Source organism: Tachysurus vachellii, chromosome 16, assembly GCF_030014155.1.
Source record: "Tachysurus vachellii isolate PV-2020 chromosome 16, HZAU_Pvac_v1, whole genome shotgun sequence".
Taxonomy (NCBI): Eukaryota; Metazoa; Chordata; class Actinopteri; order Siluriformes; family Bagridae; genus Tachysurus; species Tachysurus vachellii.
Genome location: NC_083475.1, coordinates 2938128 through 2957191, shown reverse-complemented (window position 1 = coordinate 2957191; position 19064 = coordinate 2938128). Strand labels below are relative to the sequence as shown.

The window sequence follows — 19064 nt, the reverse complement described above, 5'->3', positions numbered from 1 at the left end:
GAAGCAGCTCTCTTAATAAATAATTCTGCACTTAATTAAAAGTATATCTAAAAAACATCAGTATTATGTAGTTAGAAGATGAATAATGTTTTTGTGGGCAGATCACAGTTCATAAATTTAGAACCCCAAATCAGAAAAAGTTGGAACAGTAAAGCATTTAACATCTTTGTAATGTTGCCATTCCTTTTCACAACACTGAAGACAACAAGTGATGAAGGTTTTCAGGTGTAATTTGGTCCCATTCTTGCTGCAAACAAGTCTTAAGGTGTGCAACAGTATGGGCTCTTTGATGTCACATTTTGGGCTTCAAAATGCGCCACACATTCTCTATTGGAGACAGGCCGGGACTGCAGGCTGGCCAGTCAAGTACCTGTATCCTCTTCCTCCGCAGCCAGGACTTTGTAATGTGTGCAGAATGTGGTTTTGCATTATCTTGTTGAAATATGCATGGACGTCTTTGGAAAAGATATCTTCTTGATGGCAGCATATTGTGCTCCAAAATCTCTATGTACTTTTCAGCATTAATGGTGCCATCACAGAAGTGTGTTACCTTTGCCAAGGGCACTGACACAACCTCATACCATGACAGACCCTGGCTTTTGGACTTGTTGCTGGTAAGGATCTGGATAATCCTTTTCTTCTTTGGTCCGGTGCACACGGTGTCCATTTCTCCCCAAAAATACCTGAAATACTGATTCATCTGACCACAGTACACGTTTCTACTGTATGACGGTCCATCCCCGATGCCTCTGAGCCCAGAGAAGCCGATGGCGCTTATGGACACTGTTAACATAGGGCTTTCTTTTGGCACAGTAAAGTTTTAACTGCCATTTGTGGATGTAACTACGTATTGTGGCACTTGACAAAGGTTTGCCAATGTGGTGATATCGCTTATAGATGAATGATGATTCTTGATTCAGTGCCACTTGAGGGATCGGAGATCACAGTTGTTCAGCTTAGGCTTGCGCCCTTGTCCTTTACGCACTGAAATTCCTCCACATTCCTTGAAGGACTAGACTTATTGACTAATATTTTGTAAAGCAGTTTGTGATTTTATCTGTGATAGGTGCTATATATATAAACTTTTCTTACTTACTTACAATCACCTGTTGACATCACCTGTTTCAAATCACATCATTATTTAACCAATTTACCTGATTACTAGCCCTAAGTTGCTCCTGTCCCAACCTTTTGTGTTGCAGGTCTGAATGACAGAAAAGGATGTATATTTACAAATGAAATTAAGCTGACCAGACAAAACATGAAATATTTTGTGTTCACATTGTCTGCAATGAAATACAAGTAAAATTTAGAAATCACTACTTTCTTTTTTATTTGTGTTTTTCATACTGTCCCAACTTTTTCTGATTTGGGGTTGTATTTGCTGATCCTTTTTATACTACTTAAAATGTCCAGATTCAGAAATGATATTAAACAAGATATTTTTCTTCATTCATTCATTCATCTTCTACCGCTTATCCGAACTACCTCGGGTCACGTGGAGCCTGTGCCTATCTCAGGCGTCATCGGGCATCAAGGCAGGATACACCCTGGACGGAGTGCCAACCCATCGCAGGGCACACACACACACACTCATTCACTCACGCAATCATACACTAGGGACAATTTTCCAGAGATGCCAATCAATCTACTATGCATGTCTTTGGACCGGGGGAGGAAACCGGAGCACCCGGAGGAAACCCCCGAGGCACAGGGAGAACATGCAAACTCCACACACACAAGGTGGAGGCAGAAATCGAACCCCAACCCTGGAGGTGTGAGGCAAACGTGCTAACCACTAAGCCACCGTGCCCCCCAGATATTTTTCTTGTTTAATACAATTTAATGCAGAAAAAATAAATACAATTAGCAATAATTTGAATTAAAATTTTAAATATTTATAGTGAAGGTAAAAAAACCTTTTCTACATATATTTACAGTTTAAGAACTGCATATTCCTGTAGCATTGACTGTAACTATACCTAAACACAGATAGCTGTGTTAATAATGAAACAAAACTAGAGATGAAAGTTCAAACTGGCATAACAGTAACCACTGACATAAAAAACTTGAGTCATTTGTAAAGACAACAGTGAGACTACAGTATGTGACAAGGTGTGAACGATTGTGTGAACCTAAAACTCTGTGAACCATTGTGTGAACCAGACAAGTTAAACATCTTTAATGCAGCAGAAATGGTAACATTAATGTCTTGGAACAAGGACTTTACTAAAGGTGAGTTATAGTATTGTGTAAAATCATCTTTATTTGTGTTTGGTTTCAAATTCCAGGAAGGAAAAACAACAAAAAATATCATCAGGAATCACAAGTACTAAATAAATAAATAAATAAATAAATGTAACCTTTTTTGTAAAAAACAATTAAACCGCAAATGAAGTAAAACTACAAGAGTTTTTTTTCTGAAACCTGTTGCTGATAAAATGAGTGTTAAATAATATAGAGTGATAAATAAAAAAAACTGAACAAAGCAGGACATTACTGAACACAGGCACATGCAGCTTCCTTCACGTGTTTGTTTTTGGGGGTTTTCTCCTTCAGTCTCCTCTTTACCAGGTGAAATCAGCTGGCTTAAAGCCTGGATAACAATTTTTGGTTTCCAGACCATGCATTAAAAATAAACAGATTAACTAAGAGCTAATTTACTCTAGCTAGCATTTAATAGAGTCATTGAGCTTTGCTTATTTAATTAGATTGATTGTTCTTAGATTAGTTTATAAATAACTATTTGGACAGAAATTGAAGTAAAATTTAAATTTTAACTCAGCAGTGAAATGCTGTCAGATAAAAAAGTCCAAAATGCTAAATAAATAAATAAATAAATAAATAAATAAATAAATAAATAAATAAAAACAAATGAAATAAAATAAAAATAACTATAGCATTGCACTGTTAATGCTGAATTCCTGTATAAAAAACACTAATAGTTACAAAAAAAAATTCTAAAAATAACCACTAGATATCATTCTGTGTAGGGTCTCTTTAGGTTGTTACTCCCTTCTTGGAGTTTTTTTTTATAAAATAAAACAAAAATAGTTAGAAGAATTATCTTAATACCTAAACAGTGATATTAGGGTAAACATACCTATTAAGCTCACCAAATCTCCTTCAAGATATTCTGTTTAGTTCAAGTCACATGCTGCATTATTAAAAGTTATGTTAAAATACAATATTAATCTCGCAGACAATAATATGTAACTTTATTTCAAAAGAATAAAGTATTTAAATGAAGATACAATTCATTAAATTAAAAAAGACTGAATGTGCTTAATGGGTACATTTGTGTTCCCTTTAAGCACACACCTTTTAAAATTAAGATCACAACACATTACAGTAAAAAAACCTTGCTTATTTTAAACTTTTTGAGGTTTGTTAAAGTTTTATTTGGAGGTGCAAATTGTCAATAGTAAAAACTAAATCACTGCAGTCAAGCCACACGCTGATAAAATTGATCAATTATTCAGTCATCGTGAAGTGCCAAACATATTGCATCACAAATTAATAATAAACTAACCCTATTAAACTAATAAAACATTTCATTTATCTGATTTTCCCAATAACCATAAGAACAAACTTAATTATAAAGGCCTATTAATTAAGTAACCTATTATGTACATTTATTTATATTCTATTAGTCACTTTTTGTAGATATTCTCAATCACTTGGTAGTTCTTCTTGTAGAAGGATCCTGCACCTTCTAGTTCTGCCTCACACAGGCAGGGTATCTTCAGTTTTCTCTCTCACAGGCAGGGTTGCTGCCCTCTGAAGCACATGCCTGCATGGGAATTATGTCTTTTATGCTGAGAAAGTTGGATCCATGGATTGTTTCCACATTCAACACAATCTGGGACATGGAAGCTAAATGTAAAATACACAGTCACTGTGAGTGTGTGTGTGAGAGAGTCTCACTCTTTACCTCGTGTGAGACTTCACATGAACGTGTTCACATGATCCACTGGTTATACAACAGAATTACCATAATCATCAACTCCTGTTTACAACACTTATTCACTGGATAATACAAGGTGCACATTGAGTTCAACCATTTTAACTCTGCAACATTTCTTGTGCAATAACCAACTCACTCACTGTGTTACATACATAAACAAATAATTTCTTTTAATTAAATCTATGAAGCCATTTTTTAAGGAAAAAGATTCATGTAATATTTTAATTGCACATTTGTTTGTGTGTTTTCTAGGAGTGTGATCCATTCTATCAGAAGAGATCAGACTCTTCAGGACTCAGCTGTGTGTTTGTGTAAACTTTACAAATATATAAGATGGAGACTCCTGATCTGGACACAGATAATGTCTCTACACCATCAATCAACTGGTAATCTACATTATTGTGTTCTAGTCATTAAATATTCACATCTAAATTATTATTAGTAAATATGAAAGGATTTAACCAAATATTTGCAAATATTTTACTATTACAGTATATAACTATATGTATAGTTAACTGTATATAACTATACACATCTAACAGTCACTAATTCACAGTAAAAATGTATTGTTTAATGTAAGTAAAATAAAGAGTTTATATAAATGACTAAAGGACTGTGTATAATGTTGTAGAGTAAACTTAAGAGAAAGACATCAGAATCACCAACACAGCTGTATCGCCATAAAGAGTGACTGGTCTATGGATTCTCCTGTGAGGTTTAAAGATGGAGACACATCACTTCTACACAGGTAATGTCTCCTCACTGTTAATGTCACTGCTAAAGTCAGACATAAATGGAGGTTTACTGTAAGTAAAATAAAGAGTGTATATAAATGACTAAAGGACTGTATAATGTTGTACAGTAAACTCCAGAGAAAGAGATCAGAATCACCAACACACAGCTGTATCTCCATGAAGAGTGACTGGTCTATGAATCATCCTCCTGTGTTTAAAGATGGAGACTCATCACTTCTACACAGGTAACGTCTCCTCACTGTTAATGTCACTGCTAAAGTCACACTTAAAGGGAAATTTAACTAGATAAACAGGATGACAAACTAAATACTAAAACACTGATTATGACCTATAATGAAGCCTGTGTCTAAATTCAGTAATTAAATTCTTAATATTGAAGTCTATTTATTGGAAACATTATTTTTTTTTCTTGCAAAGCGAACTTGTGGTATCTTTTAAAATAAATGACACTTAGTTTGATGTGTTGTTTTTTTAATGCAGTGAAATTCATGTTTGTAAGTGTACCTTAAATGTCCAAATACCTTTTTTTTTTGGTCCACTGTATGTTTGGTTATTGCAGACTAGACCACAACTTAGCATCATTTATTCAGTGACATTATACCCAGCCATAAGAATCTTCTAGAGTTACACCAGAATTCAATCAGGAAAACTACCACTACTGTAGTGTGAACTGATGAAATGATCAACTACAATTTACATTCACAGTGATCTAGAGAAGACAGGAGACAGAACAGAAACGAAGATGACAGATACAGGGTAAGATCAAAACCAACATAACTGTGACACCGACACACTGATATTATAAACCTGAGGTCTCACCCCATCTTCCTGCTTCTCCATATCACAGGCACAAGCCAGAATCTGCTGCTGTAAATGAAATCCAGAAAAAGTTTAAAGTAAATCTGATGAAGAAGTTTCAGTGTTTGAATGGAGTGATGATAAACCTGGGAACCCGAACCCTCCTGAATGTGATCTACACAGAGCTCTACATCACAGAGGGAGACAGTGGAGGAGTCAATAATGAACATGAGGTGAGACAGATCGAGGCATCATCCAGGAGAAGAACAACAGAGAAAACACCAATCGAATGCAATGACATCTTTAAGCCTTTATCAGAACAAGACAAACCCATCAGAACTGTGCTGACAAAGGGAGTCGCTGGCATCGGAAAAACAGTCTCTGTGCAGAAGTTCATTCTGGACTGGACTGAAGGGAAAGCAAATCAGGACGTCCACCTCATATTTCCACTTCCTTTCAGAGAGCTGAATTTGATGAAGGACCAGACACTGAGTCTGATGGAGCTCCTTCATGTCTTTTTTAAGGAAACAAAAGAAACAGAAATGTCCAGTTTGGAAAAGGTTCTGTTCATTTTTGACGGATTGGACGAGTGTCATTTTCCTCTAGATTTCCAGAACACAGTGAGAGTGTGTGATGTAACTGAATCAGCATCAGTGCCTGTGCTGCTGATAAACCTGATCAAAGGGAATCTGCTTCCCTCTGCTCTCATCTGGATCACCTCCAGACCTGCAGCAGCTGATCAAATCCCCTCTGAGTGTGTGGATCGAGTCACAGAGGTACGAGGGTTCAATGACCCACAGAAGGAGGAGTACTTCAGGAAGAGGATCAGTGATCAGAGCCTGGCCAATAATATCATCACACACCTGAAGTCATTAAGAAGCCTCTACATCATGTCACATCCCGTCTTCTGCTTGATTTCAGCCACTGTTCTAGAGAGAATGCTGGGTGAAGCAGAGAGTGGAGAGATCCCCAAGACTCTGACTCAAATGTACACACACTTCCTCATCATTCAGGCAAACATCATCAGAGAAAAATACTCAAAGAAGCAGGAAAGTGATGAAGAAATGCTTTTTAAACTGGGACAACTGGCTTTTCAGCAGCTGAAGAAAGGGAACCTGATCTTCTATGATGAAGACTTGAGAGAGTGTGGTATTGATGTGAGAGAAGCAGCAGTGTACTCAGGTGTGTGTACTTAGATCTTCAGAGAGGAGTTTGAGCTTCACCAGAGTAAAGTGTACTGCTTTGTTCATCTGAGCATTCAGGAGCATCTCGCAGCTCTGTATGTGCACCTGACCTTCATGAAGGAGAAGAGAAATGTTCTTAAACAGAATCAAGGTTCTAAACGTTTGATGAAAGAAAAAAGAATATCGGATGTACACAAGAGTGCAGTAGCTCAGACTTTACAATGCCTAATCTTAATGAAGGAGAAGAGAAATGTTCTGATGCAAAAGCAGAGCTTCAATTGGTGGATGATATATTTTAAATTTATATGCATCTCAGATGTACACAAGAGTGCTGTAGATCAGACTTTAGAAAGTCAGACTGGACATCTGGATCTTTTCCTTCGTTTTCTTCTGGGTCTCTCACTGGAGTCCAATCATAAACTCTTACATGTTTTAGTAACACAGACAGGAAGTAGCTTCCAGAACATAAAGAAAACGTTTCAGAACATAAAGAAGAAGATCAGTAAAAATCTTCCTACAGAGAAATCCATCAATCTGTTCCACTGTCTGAATGAACTGGGTGATAATTCTCTAGTGGAGGAAATCCAACACTACCTGAAATCTGGAAAACAAAGTGAACTTTCTTCTTCAAAGTGGTCTGCTCTGGTGTTTGTGTTACTGACATCAGCACAGGAGCTGGATGAGTTTGACCTGAGTAAATATTTCAGTACAGATAAGATAACAGAAGATGTTGTTCTGAAGATGATGCCTGTGATTACAGCATCCAGTAAAGCAATGTATGTAAATCTGAATATAACTGTTCTACTCTTACAGTGTTAGAGAGAAACTGAACACACTCTAATATGGACTTTGGGATGTTCTGAAGGTGATACAGAGTGGAGTTAATGTAAATAGATAAATTAGGGAATAAAAACTGCATTAATAAATGAATTATACTGAACGGCAGCTATTAAACATGTAGAAGCAGCTGATTACATTTGAGAGAGTTTTGAAGTTTTGTAGTTATGACTTATCTTAATATCTTAAAATAATTAGGAAGTTAATGCTGGTTTATGTTGGATGTTTGATGTACATTTAGCACACCTGTTTATAGAACCATGTTTACTGCATTAATGAAAAATTACCTTAATTACTAGGTTTTTGTGAGGTGGAAATTCAATTCAATTCAAGTTTATTTGTAGAGCGCCTTTTGCAATTGTCATTGTCCGAAAGCAGCTTTACAGAACATAAACTTAGAACAAAAGGTTAATATAAATATTAATATAAATATTAATAGAATACAAAATTCAAGAGTAATATTAGATATATTTAAATGTCTATGGATTTATCCTCAATGAGCAAGTCTGAGGTGACTCAGGTGACTTGGGGAGGAAAAACTCCCTAGAATGGAAGGAGAAACCTTGAGAGGAACCAGACTCAAAGGGGAACCCATCCTCATATGGGTGACACTGGAGGGTGTGATTATAAATTTACAGTCTGATAAATGTTAATAGTAATGTAGTAATTCCCTTTTAAAATCATTACATTGATTACATCATTAAATTAAAATAATTCAGCCAGTGGGCAACATTTAATCCATTATAAAATGGAAAATTCACATTGATTGTTGATCAAACAATTCATGTCACTTCTGGATGACCTACTTTATGCTTAAAATAAAGATTAATCAAGCCTTTTATTATGTATTAAAGTTAATTAGTAGAATTATATATGCAATGCCTGTATATATGTATACTATACAGTATATAACCTACTCATCCATACTCCATCCCATTCACCGCTCATTGTACAGAATTATTTTTAATTCATTTATTTTTTTACTGTATCTACATCTTAATTGTATCTACATTTTAATTTTTCTCTTTAGTTCTGTACTTCTACCCATTTTGCTATTTTTCCTTATACTTCTGCTTTACTAAAATAAGGAACAGTCGTAAAACACATTTCACTACATGTCATACTGTGTATGTTTATGTATGTGACAAATAACATTTTATATTTAATTAATGTCTGTAATATAATGGATTACAGACATTGTAACTTTGAATGAAAATAACTTTAAATTTCCACAGAAATTATTTTGTCTTTACTGTGAGCATGACGTATCTCAATATAAAGTGAACTGATTCACTTTAGAAATATATATTTTATAATGGATTAAAAGTGCCTCCTTGCAAAAATTTAAAGAGCAAATATTAAACATTTCCACAATAAAATTGCTTGATCATTATAGTGACCATAGAATAGGCCATTATGAAATTATCCGACTTTGATCAACTAACAATTAAACTGTCCAATCAAAAATCAATCAAATTTGGAAATGAATCAAAATGTCAATTATATTAAAACATAGACAGTGAGTTTGAAGATTTTGATTACTTCAAAATCCTACAGTACAATTGTTTAGCTGTTTATTGTGAGCATAGAAGAGGGCATTCTTAATGATCTGGTTTGAGCAACTAACATCTCGAAATGTTCATTTTATAATGGAACAAATTCAGACTCTGGTTGAATAAGATCAGAATTATTTGATCTTTATTGTGAGCATAGAGTAGGTCATTATGAGTGATCCGAGTGAGTTTTATCAATTAACACTTTTAAATTTGTATAAGATATGGTGATTTTGAGGGATTATTAAAAAATTCCACAGTAAAATTGCTTGAACTTTATTTTCTCTATAGATTAGGTCATGCTCAAATGATGTAAAATGGTTTATCAACTAACAATTAGGATGGTGTATTTTATAATGGATTTTAAAAATCCATTTTTCTTTTTCTATATGTACCTCATTTTTAATATGTAATGATTATTAAAACTTTAAGGTTTTATTCTCATTCTAAATTTAATGGATTGATTTGTATTCGTTTTGTCACGCATTTATTACAAAACTATTGTTTTGTAGTAATTTATTGTTCTGTGCAGTAGGAGCTCACGGACGTTCGCTTTCCATTTTCATCACTATTACCGCTAAGTATCTAAAGGCTGCACCCATAAAATATATATGTGGCTAGTTCAACTGTGATTAACTGCAGTAAGATCTGCTCCTTTTCCTAAGAAAAACTGTTCATAAAAATCTTGACTAAACAAATATGTTTTCATCCAGGGGCCAGTGCAGTGTGGATAAGATAGGAGTGATGTGTTCATATCTTCTGGTTCTAGTTAGGACTCTAGGTACTGCATTCAGGACTAACTGGAGCCTGTTTATGCTCCTACTGGAACATCCAGACTTTACCCAGACTGCAGTGTCACTTTAACCATATTGTCTAACTGGTGTTTGTGCTTTCAGTATTAATAAAAATGAGAAGGTTCAGTGAAAGCTTTGAGGACATGTTTGATCATTTGCACTAGTGTGAGTTCATTATGTTTTATTTTATTTCCTTTAGTATCAGCTGTGATTCACTTGGAGTAAAAAGTTGGTCATCAGGAGTGAAGATCCTCTCTGCTGGACTGGAGAATCCTCACTGTAAAGTGGAGACACTAAAGTAAGATCATCTCTCTGAGTACATGGGGCAACACCAACAAAGTCATTTTAACTCCATTTAATTGCAATTAAAACACTGAATGAATTTATTTAATAATATATGATGTGGTGGGGGGCACGGTGGCTTAGTGGTTAGCACGTTCGCCTCACACCTCCAGGGTCGGGGTTCGATTCCCGCCTCCACCTTGTGTGTGTGGAGTTTGCATGTTCTCCCCGTGCCTCGGGGGTTTCCTCCGGGTACTCCGGTTTCCTCCCCCGGTCCAAAAACATGCATGGTAGGTTGATTGGCATCTCTGGAAAATTGTCCCTAGTGTGTGAATGAGAGTGTGTGTGTGCCCTGCGATGGGTTGGCACTCCGTCCAGGGTGTATCCTGCCTTGATGCCCGATGACGCCTGAGATAGGCACAGGCTCCCCGTGACCCGAGGTAGTTCGGATAAGCGGTAGAAGATGAATGAATGAATGAATGATGTGGTGGTGTTTCATTCTGACTATTCTGTTAAAATCCTCACTTTAATAAAATAATTTTAAATATCACCAAACTAAATAATAATCAGACAAATATAATGGATCTCCTCAAAGACTGAAAATAAATCTCCGCTAAAACAATTTGTGTGATTTCTGTTATTTTAAAACAATAATTTAATCTTGGTTATTGATAATCTAATACCATTAGTTAGATTTTCCTTCATGATTTAACATCGTAGCCTATATGTTTAAATAAAAAATGTCCTGTGTTTGAACTGATAGACTTTAAATATCATGTACACTATATTAAGTGTCCATACACACTAATGTTGACAGGTGAAACAATCCTATTGAATGGTGAAGCTGTGTGTGTGTGTGTGTGTGTGTGTGTGTGTGTGTGTGTGTGTGTGTGTGTGTGTGTGTGCGCACTACACAAACAACTGATAAATTAACAGATCTCTTTCAGCTCATTGTCCTCTTTTTACAGACATGTAAGTTCTTGTGAGTGACTGCTGATTTTGAGTTTCTACTCAAACCTGTGCCCACCCTGTTTAACCCAGGTTCACCCACTGTTCACAATCTGACAGGAATGTTTTGTTCATTGTTAATTATTCTTTATATAATAAAAATCTGTTGATGAAGAGTGTGTCATTGTGTCTCTCTACAGGTTGTATAAGTGTGATGTCTCAGATGAAGGCTGTGCTGCTCTGACTTCAGCTCTGAGATCAAACCCCTCACACCTGAGAGAACTGAATCTGACTGAGAATAAACTAGGAGACTCAGGAGTGAAGATACTCTCTGCTGTACTGGAGAATCCTAACTGTAAAGTGGAGACACTGTGGTAAGATCATCTCTCTGAGAGTCACATGGCCTGCTCCTCAGTAAGACACATTCTCTAATAGTGAAACTGAAAGTTAATGGTGACTTATGTGGCTCCTTATAAAGTTTATAGAGGTGTTAGACAAGGTTGTGTCTTGTCTGGTGTGTTGTATACTTTAGTAATAGAAACATACTGATTATACAGTATATTCACAAACCTGTTTATCAGCTGATGATGATGATGATGATGATGATGATGATGATGATGATGATGATGACGATGATGATGTTTTAATTAGTGATTAGAGGGAAGTTTAATGTTGGAAATATTAAAAGAGCTTAAGAACATCTCTGCTACAAAAGTAAACTGATATAAATGTAAATCCATGCATTGTTTACAGAGTTAAACAGTTTCATGTCTTTCTGCAGTGTAATAGATGAACATTTATTGTGTTCTAGTCTATTTGATGTGAGGAAACATTCTCACTAGAAATCTTTATTTGTGGTTTGGTTCTGTTTCTATCAAAATTATTTATTGAATATATGTGACATTCATTCATCTTCTACCGCTTATCCGAACTACCTCGGGTCACGGGGAGCCTGTGCCTATCTCAGGCGTCATCGGGCATCAAGGCAGGATACACCCTGGACGGAGTGCCAACCCATCGCAGGGCACACACACACTCTCATTCACACACTAGGGACAATTTTCCAGAGATGCCAATCAACCTACCATGCATGTCTTTGGACCGGGGGAGGAAACCGGAGTACCCGGAGGAAACCCCCGAGGCACGGGGAGAACATGCAAACTCCACACACACAAGGTGGAGGCGGGAATCGAACCCCGACCCTGGAGGTGTGAGGCGAACGTGCTAACCACTAAGCCACCGTGCCTCCCAATATATGTGACAATATTTTATTAATTGTAATAAAGGGTTTTAAAATCTGTTGATGAAGAGTGTCATTGTGTCTCTGTACAGTTTGTGTAAGTGTGGTGTCTCAGATGAAGGCTGTACTGCTCTGACTTTTATTATCAGACATGAGTCTGTCTGATAACAAACTAGGAGACTCAGGAGTGAAGATTCTCTCTGCTGTAATGGAGAATCCTCACTGTAAACTGGAGACACTGAGGTAAGATCATATATTAAAACATTAATAATAAATCATGGTCTAATCTCCATCCAGGTCGTAATAATAGATAAACACATTCTGTACAAATAAAACACAGTCACAGTTGTTCTTGTCAATACTGAATAAACCATTTACACTTTCACAGTCTGGGTTTAAAAAAATACACCAATGAACTAACAACTTCTCCAAAAACTAATTAGAGTCTGACCCTGTTTTAGGTCTGATTACTGACAGTCTGATAACTTAACTGTACTGAGCACAACACACACACACACACATACACACATTGTAAGGAATTTCTCATCTGTTTCACACACATCAACTGTATGGACTGCACAGACCTACACTAAATACACACTCTTCCAATATATATCCATCAATCTGTTTTACACACTGTTCCTTTACTATTTGCACACACTGTCTGACATTTCAGTTGATTGATTGCTGTTTTGCACAATGCTTTAATATATCTCATGTAACTGCTGCTATAACACTGTGCTCAATCCAGTGTTTCTGCACACACAATATTGTTGAACATACAGTATTTCCACTGGTTGGCGCTGTTTCTCTGTTTATTGTTAATTTGTGTATCGTCTTGTAATTGTTTTTTGCTTGAACTGTCTTTTGTCCTGCACTGTCCTGTCTGTCTTGTCCTGCACTGTGTGCACCAGGTTGCATAGATGCACTTTATGTGGCTAGGACTAACTTACTAAGTCCTTAGCTCTGTCTTTGTTTTATGTATCACCACAATCCTGGAGAAATGTTGTCTCATTACACTGTGTACTGTAACAGCTATATATGGTTGTAATGACAATAAAAGCTTCTTCTCAAGAAAGATCTGTTCATGTGAACTCGGATTAAAACAGAGATTTTGTTGAGATGTGAAGCAGAGAAAAGTTACAGAAAACATTTACATTTATATTTTATTTCTCACATACACAACCATACACAGTACGACATGTAGTGAAATGTTTTTAAACTGTCTGTGATTTAAACATAAAATAAAATAGAATAATAAAAAAGAAAATAGAATAAAAATAGAATAGATGTAACAAATAGAAATGTAAGAATCAGTTTAATCTAGTGGAAAAATAAATCTGAATATGGATCAGTGGGAGAACAATGTGACTGTTTTAATAAAGTTCAGATGTGTTAAATACTCAAATACTTAAATAAATAATGTGTAAAATAAAATCTGGCTGATGTATCAGTGTTATGTATGAAAGTCCAGAAAAAGTCCAAGTTCTAGTCTTATGTGTTGTCCTGGTCTCTAAAGTGTGTGTTACTCAGTCCACAATAATACACACTGTCTACAGTCAGGGTCGACACTCGAGCCCCAGTAAAATGCTCCTGATAGATCAATGTCTGATGATGTAGATTACAGTAGATATGTCTGAAAATAGGCTTCGTCTTCATCAAACATTAATATTTACATCATGATTTAAAACATGAAGACTGATTGTAATGTTAGCTGAAGTGAAAATATCCCGAACCCTTCAGTCATAAGCCCCGCCCATCACAGTGCCCCGCCCATCACTGTGTCCCACCCCATTACTTTGTCCCACCACCTGTACTGTGTCCCGCTGTGCACTGCTTTTCACTTTTCTCTGTAGAAGTCCCAACTTGCAGTCAGATGATAATTAATAATCCCTCATTGTATCTGAGGACTGAGGAGATGTAACTACCAGACTAACACTTATCACTGTGTTAATGAGTAGTATGTGAATGTGGCTTTAGATGAATGAGGACTTCCTGTTTTACAGATCTGATTTATTTGCCACAGATTTGATCAATAATGTTAAATTGTTAACTGCTAAAAGAAGGTTTTCTTTTCTCTTCTCATTTCTAAAAGCTTCTAAGTCTGGATGTGATTTAGTCATCACTGAAAGATTTTTGAAGTGATTTATTCATTTAGACGACTAGTTAGTTAGTTTTCTTACAAAAATACTAGTTGTGGATTTAAGGTTGTTTAGCTAAAAAAGTTTACATGTGTAATTGTAGCAAAGATCTTTACAGTGAAATAAAATGTAAAACTGAAATGAAATGATCTGCAGCACAAAGTTACATTCACGCTTCATGTTTCTTACGCTTGTTGTGGAAGTTTTGAGGTTTGAGAGAATTAAAGCATAAAATATCACACCGATAGGCACGGGCAAGAGTAAAAAAGGTTCCACGGTTTATTGTGTTCAGCTTTGCAGAAGGACCCGACACTCACGAGTAAAATCAGAGAGGAAGGGCCCCGATCATCAGGATTTTAGAAACAGGAAAAAAAAAGAAACAGGACATGTAAAAGCAAAAACATCATCCACCATTGGCTTAGAAGCATCGCCTGCTCATCTTCTCACAAAATTAATCCCACGGGAACAACAAATGTCTCACGGGAAAGGTCTAATAGATGCAGTGTTGAAAGGAAACTATAGTCACAATAGCTACCAGTCATGGGAAATACAGAAGCATAGAAGGACAGATTCGTGTGAACATCTCTAAAGTGAAAATTTCCACTACAATTCCCCCCTTTTGTCCCTGGGACAATACACAAAATTTTACTAATCATTAATCTGTAACAAAATCTAAACTGTAAATCATAGATACAGTACCAGTATTGTTAATCAACTACTTAATCTACAACATTGTTTATCAATTAATCAGCTAGAATATAATCATGTAAGCCTTAAACTAAGCTTAATCATGTACAATCTCACATCAGCGTATCATTTCCCCTGTAGGGTTCTCATGAGTGCTTCAAAAAACACATGATCTTTAGAGGATAATATGCTGTTTTTGTGGGGACAGGACCCATATATAAAAAATATGCAGTTAAAGGCAAAGCATGAAGCATTAATCTTGTAACTTCACTACAAGTCAAAGTCTCTACTGTCCGCATTCACATTTTTCTGTTTCTGGATCAGTCTGGGCAAATTCAGTGAAATAGTCATCGCTGAACAGAGGAATCTATTCAGGGTCATCGTCAATATCGTCCAGTTTCATAAGATGTTTGGTCGTTAGATTGGACATTATGATGTAATGAATGCATTTGTATACGCAAGGGCCAAACAAACATAATAAGATTAATTACTACTATTATCTCCGTGTTCGTCTCATTTCATTTGGTTTGCTACTTTGTGCATTTCATGCAGTGCATCTGAGATAGACCCATGGTCGTCATCATTCGAGGGAATGAAGGTGCAACATTGATCTCCAATCAGGGCACATACACCTCCCTCTTTAGCTAATAGAATATCTAAGGCCATTCTATTTTGTGTAGCAGTCAATCTAAGGGCTGCGAGTTCCTGTTTAATACCTTCGGTTGCCCGATTAGTGGAGTTAATGTAAGTGGCAAGCCGATAATGTGTGACTTCTAGTTGATTCCATACCTGAGTCATCCCATACTGTGGGAAGAAAGAATCAAATAATTTACTCAGTTTACTTTTCAGTCTATGTTCTGGCGGAGGAAAGTCATTATCAGACACGTCTCTCTTGGGTCGCTTTATCAGTGAGTGTGAGTGAAGTATGACCACACCTGGATACGTAAACCTTGCTAAAGTACATACTCCTCCCCAGTCACGGGGTAGGGCCAGATACACGTTTTTACCACAGACCCTGTACCAGTCGTCAGCCCTGAGTAATGTGCCGGTGTCAGATGGATGAATGAGGCAACACTCTGCCTGTGGGCAGGTTCCGTCATTTGAATATGGGTAATATAAATGAGTGCACCTATGGCTGGCGATATTACCTAATGGTATGTTTCCTGTTCCTACAAAACAGTGTGTGTAGTTCAATTTAGGAGGAGGCTGTGCAACAAATGTGTTAACTCTTGTTTGATTTACCTTGAATGTTCGTTTCGTCACACGCATTAGAGTCCGTAGACATACGGTGGTACCAGTTAAATCAGTCCTCCTAGGACCTCCAGCTTCACACCACAGGGAGGCCGGTGAATTTATCACCAGACTTAAATGTGTGCCATTCGGGACTCTATAAGCATCCTGCTTCCACATGCAGTAAGAATTTCTACAGTATTGGGCTATGGCTTTCAATTACTTTTCATGGGGATCATTGTGTGTTTCCTTGCAGCTATGGGGAGAATCATACACAAATAACAAGACTCATTTGTGATCATTTTGGCAGTGTAATTGGCAAATTGCCAATAGGTGTTTTCATACACGTCTCTGCGACTTCTACCAAAGGTGGAAGTCTTTTCTGCATTCCCTCTAATTAAGAGGCAGATCATAAGGATGCCAATGTTCCCTAGAACTCTTGGGTGATAGTCAAAAAGGCTCCTCATCTTAACAGGAGCTTTTACTCATCAATGTTGATCGTATGTAGAAGTCAGATTTTATATGTGTGTTTGTATGAGAATCTGGCTGTCGTAGTCAGTGTGTAATACTGTACAGTCGTCTGCTGTCGTATGTGTCTGTCACATTTACCTCTTTCAGTTTATTAACTTCATTAACATTTGTGTTCTCACATTTGTGTGTGTGTCGATGTTACTCCTTCAGATGACGCTGCTTCTTCTCAGTGTAGGCTGCTGCGTTGCATTAGGGTTTTCTTCTGACTCAGACACTATACAGTACGTGTCGTAGAAAGTCATTTGGAGCTCACGTCGCTCTCTCTGCAACCTTCACCGCAGTCTGCGTGGTCAGAAGTACTGTACCTGAAATGGTCCAAGCCACCTCCTGGCTTTCCAGCTTTTCCTCCTGAAATCCTTCACCACCACCCAGTCACCTGGTTTGAGACTGTGTACAGTCCCTGACAAAAGTCTTGTCGCTTGTGTACAAATTGACCTGAAGTGCCGCTGAAATATATTTCTAATCAAGATTTTTTTACAAGAAATTTCTCATTTTGATCCCAACAGCTTTTGTAATAATGTTTCAGTGCAAAATGAAACTGTCAAAAAGTATTCTAATATTCACAGCTTGGTAAAGCCCATTGAGTCAATTTTTGCAAAGACATAAGTGTTGTCGCCTTGTCATATGAGCTTCACCTGTGACTAATAATAGATCAATTAGGTCTCAGGTGTGTATAAAAAGAACCCCAGTACACTAGACCTTCACATCAATTGCAACTAGACCTCTGCAAACATGCCTAAGATTCACCCTGAGACTAAAGTTTTGATTATCTAGAGCATAGGTCACTAACAGGCGGACCACTATTTTTTTTGCGGCACAGCTTTTGCAATCTTTACGGTAGTTTTAGTGGAAACGCACAGACCAATTGCATGAGATTTAAACCATCCCACGTGATACCACTGAGCCAATCAAGTCTGTGCATTCCTGAAGTAAACCCTGCGACTCAACGGTGCAAGACAGATGAGAGAGAATTAGAGTAAAGTTACACATGAAAGCAAGTCATGTAGAAAACAAAGGGAGAGAAACAGATGAGTGAGACGGAGAAAGGGAGAGAAACATAGGAGTGAGACTGAGAACGGGAGAGAAAGAGACAAGTGAGACGGAGAAAGGGAGAGAAACAGACCAGTGAGACGGAGAAAGGGAGAGAGACAGACGAGTGAGACGGAGAAAGGGAGAGAAACAGACGAGTGAGACGGAGAAAGGGAGAGAAACAGACGAGTGAGACGGAGAAAGGGAGAGAGACAGACGAGTGAGACGGAGAAAGGGAGAATAAATAACAAATGGCACTTTCCAAAAAAAGAAAAGTGGACAACGAAAATAGAGAATTTAATCCAGAATGGACAGATTCATTTCTGTTCATACTTCCCACTGGGAGCACTAAACCAGTGTGTCTCATATGTACAGAAATTGTGGCATTTATTAAAAGTGGCAATGTGAAACGCCATTATGAGACAAAACATAAAGGTTTTGAACAAACATATCCACTCAAATATGAAGACAGTGTCCCTGAGACAGCTTTCCCAGGTCTGAGGAAAGTAGCCCTATACATCCTGACCATGTTTGGCTCTACATACAACTGAGAGGCAGCTTTCTCTACAATGTACATAATCCAAACTAAATATGGTTCCAGGGTCACTAATGAGCACCTCCACATGTGTATGAGAGCGGCCCTGACTCCATTCAAGCCCAGGTTTAACATCCTGCCAAGCCAAGCTAGAGCTCAGTTCTCTCACTGAGATATAAAAGGGAAAGTTAAGCACTTTATTTAAACATACGCAATTTTCACATTTTATTTATTTTCTCTTATTTTGAAATGTAGCCCTACTTTTATTTATTTAATGAGAGAACGTTATACATATCTACAATCATACATATCTTCAGTTCTATGTTACGTGACAATAAATATTGTCAAAAAGTTTTTGAATTGTACTGAATTTATTTGATTTGACAATCAGGTATTGATTGCTTGCAGATGTTGATACAACTACTAGGCTACTTAAATATATATCACACTAACTAGTTAGACATTATGATCTTCCGGACCTTTGCTTCAAGAAATTTTCTCTTTATTCTTTCTCTTTCTTATTTCTCTATATTTCTCTTTATTTTCTCTAAAT

General features: G+C 36.9%; 4 protein-coding genes across 6 annotated transcripts in view; 2 read left to right on the top strand and 2 right to left on the bottom strand.

Annotated features, from left to right (window-relative positions):
- LOC132859436 (radial spoke head protein 3 homolog) overlaps positions 1–793 on the bottom strand; it is a 15285-nt gene extending 14492 nt beyond the window's left edge. The window contains exon 1 of the mRNA XM_060890184.1: positions 551–793. Coding sequence (XP_060746167.1) covers positions 551–793 — 243 coding nt within the window. The remainder of the gene's footprint in view (positions 1–550) is intronic.
- LOC132858895 (uncharacterized) overlaps positions 1–19064 on the bottom strand; it is a 338173-nt gene that overhangs the window by 112999 nt on the left and 206110 nt on the right. The gene's annotated exons all lie outside the window — the stretch shown is intronic.
- LOC132858908 (cytoplasmic dynein 2 heavy chain 1-like) overlaps positions 1–19064 on the top strand; it is a 104803-nt gene that overhangs the window by 19444 nt on the left and 66295 nt on the right. The gene's annotated exons all lie outside the window — the stretch shown is intronic.
- On the top strand, positions 4220–6894 carry LOC132858877 (NLR family CARD domain-containing protein 3-like). Its single transcript, XM_060889422.1, has 4 exons — positions 4220–4353; positions 4599–4715; positions 4830–4946; positions 5704–6894. The coding sequence occupies exons 3-4, from the start codon at positions 4922–4924 to the stop codon at positions 6714–6716; spliced, it is 1038 nt and encodes a 345-aa protein (XP_060745405.1). The 5' UTR covers positions 4220–4353; positions 4599–4715; positions 4830–4921; the 3' UTR covers positions 6717–6894.

Bases quoted from the DNA above. Each gene is read 5' to 3' on its own strand.
- LOC132858877 (XM_060889422.1), top strand. From the start codon at position 4,922: ATGGAGACTCATCACTTCTACACAG. The intron at 4,947-5,703 runs GTAACGTCTCCT...TGATCTACACAG, and splicing joins GACTCATCACTTCTACACAG to AGCTCTACATCACAGAGGGA.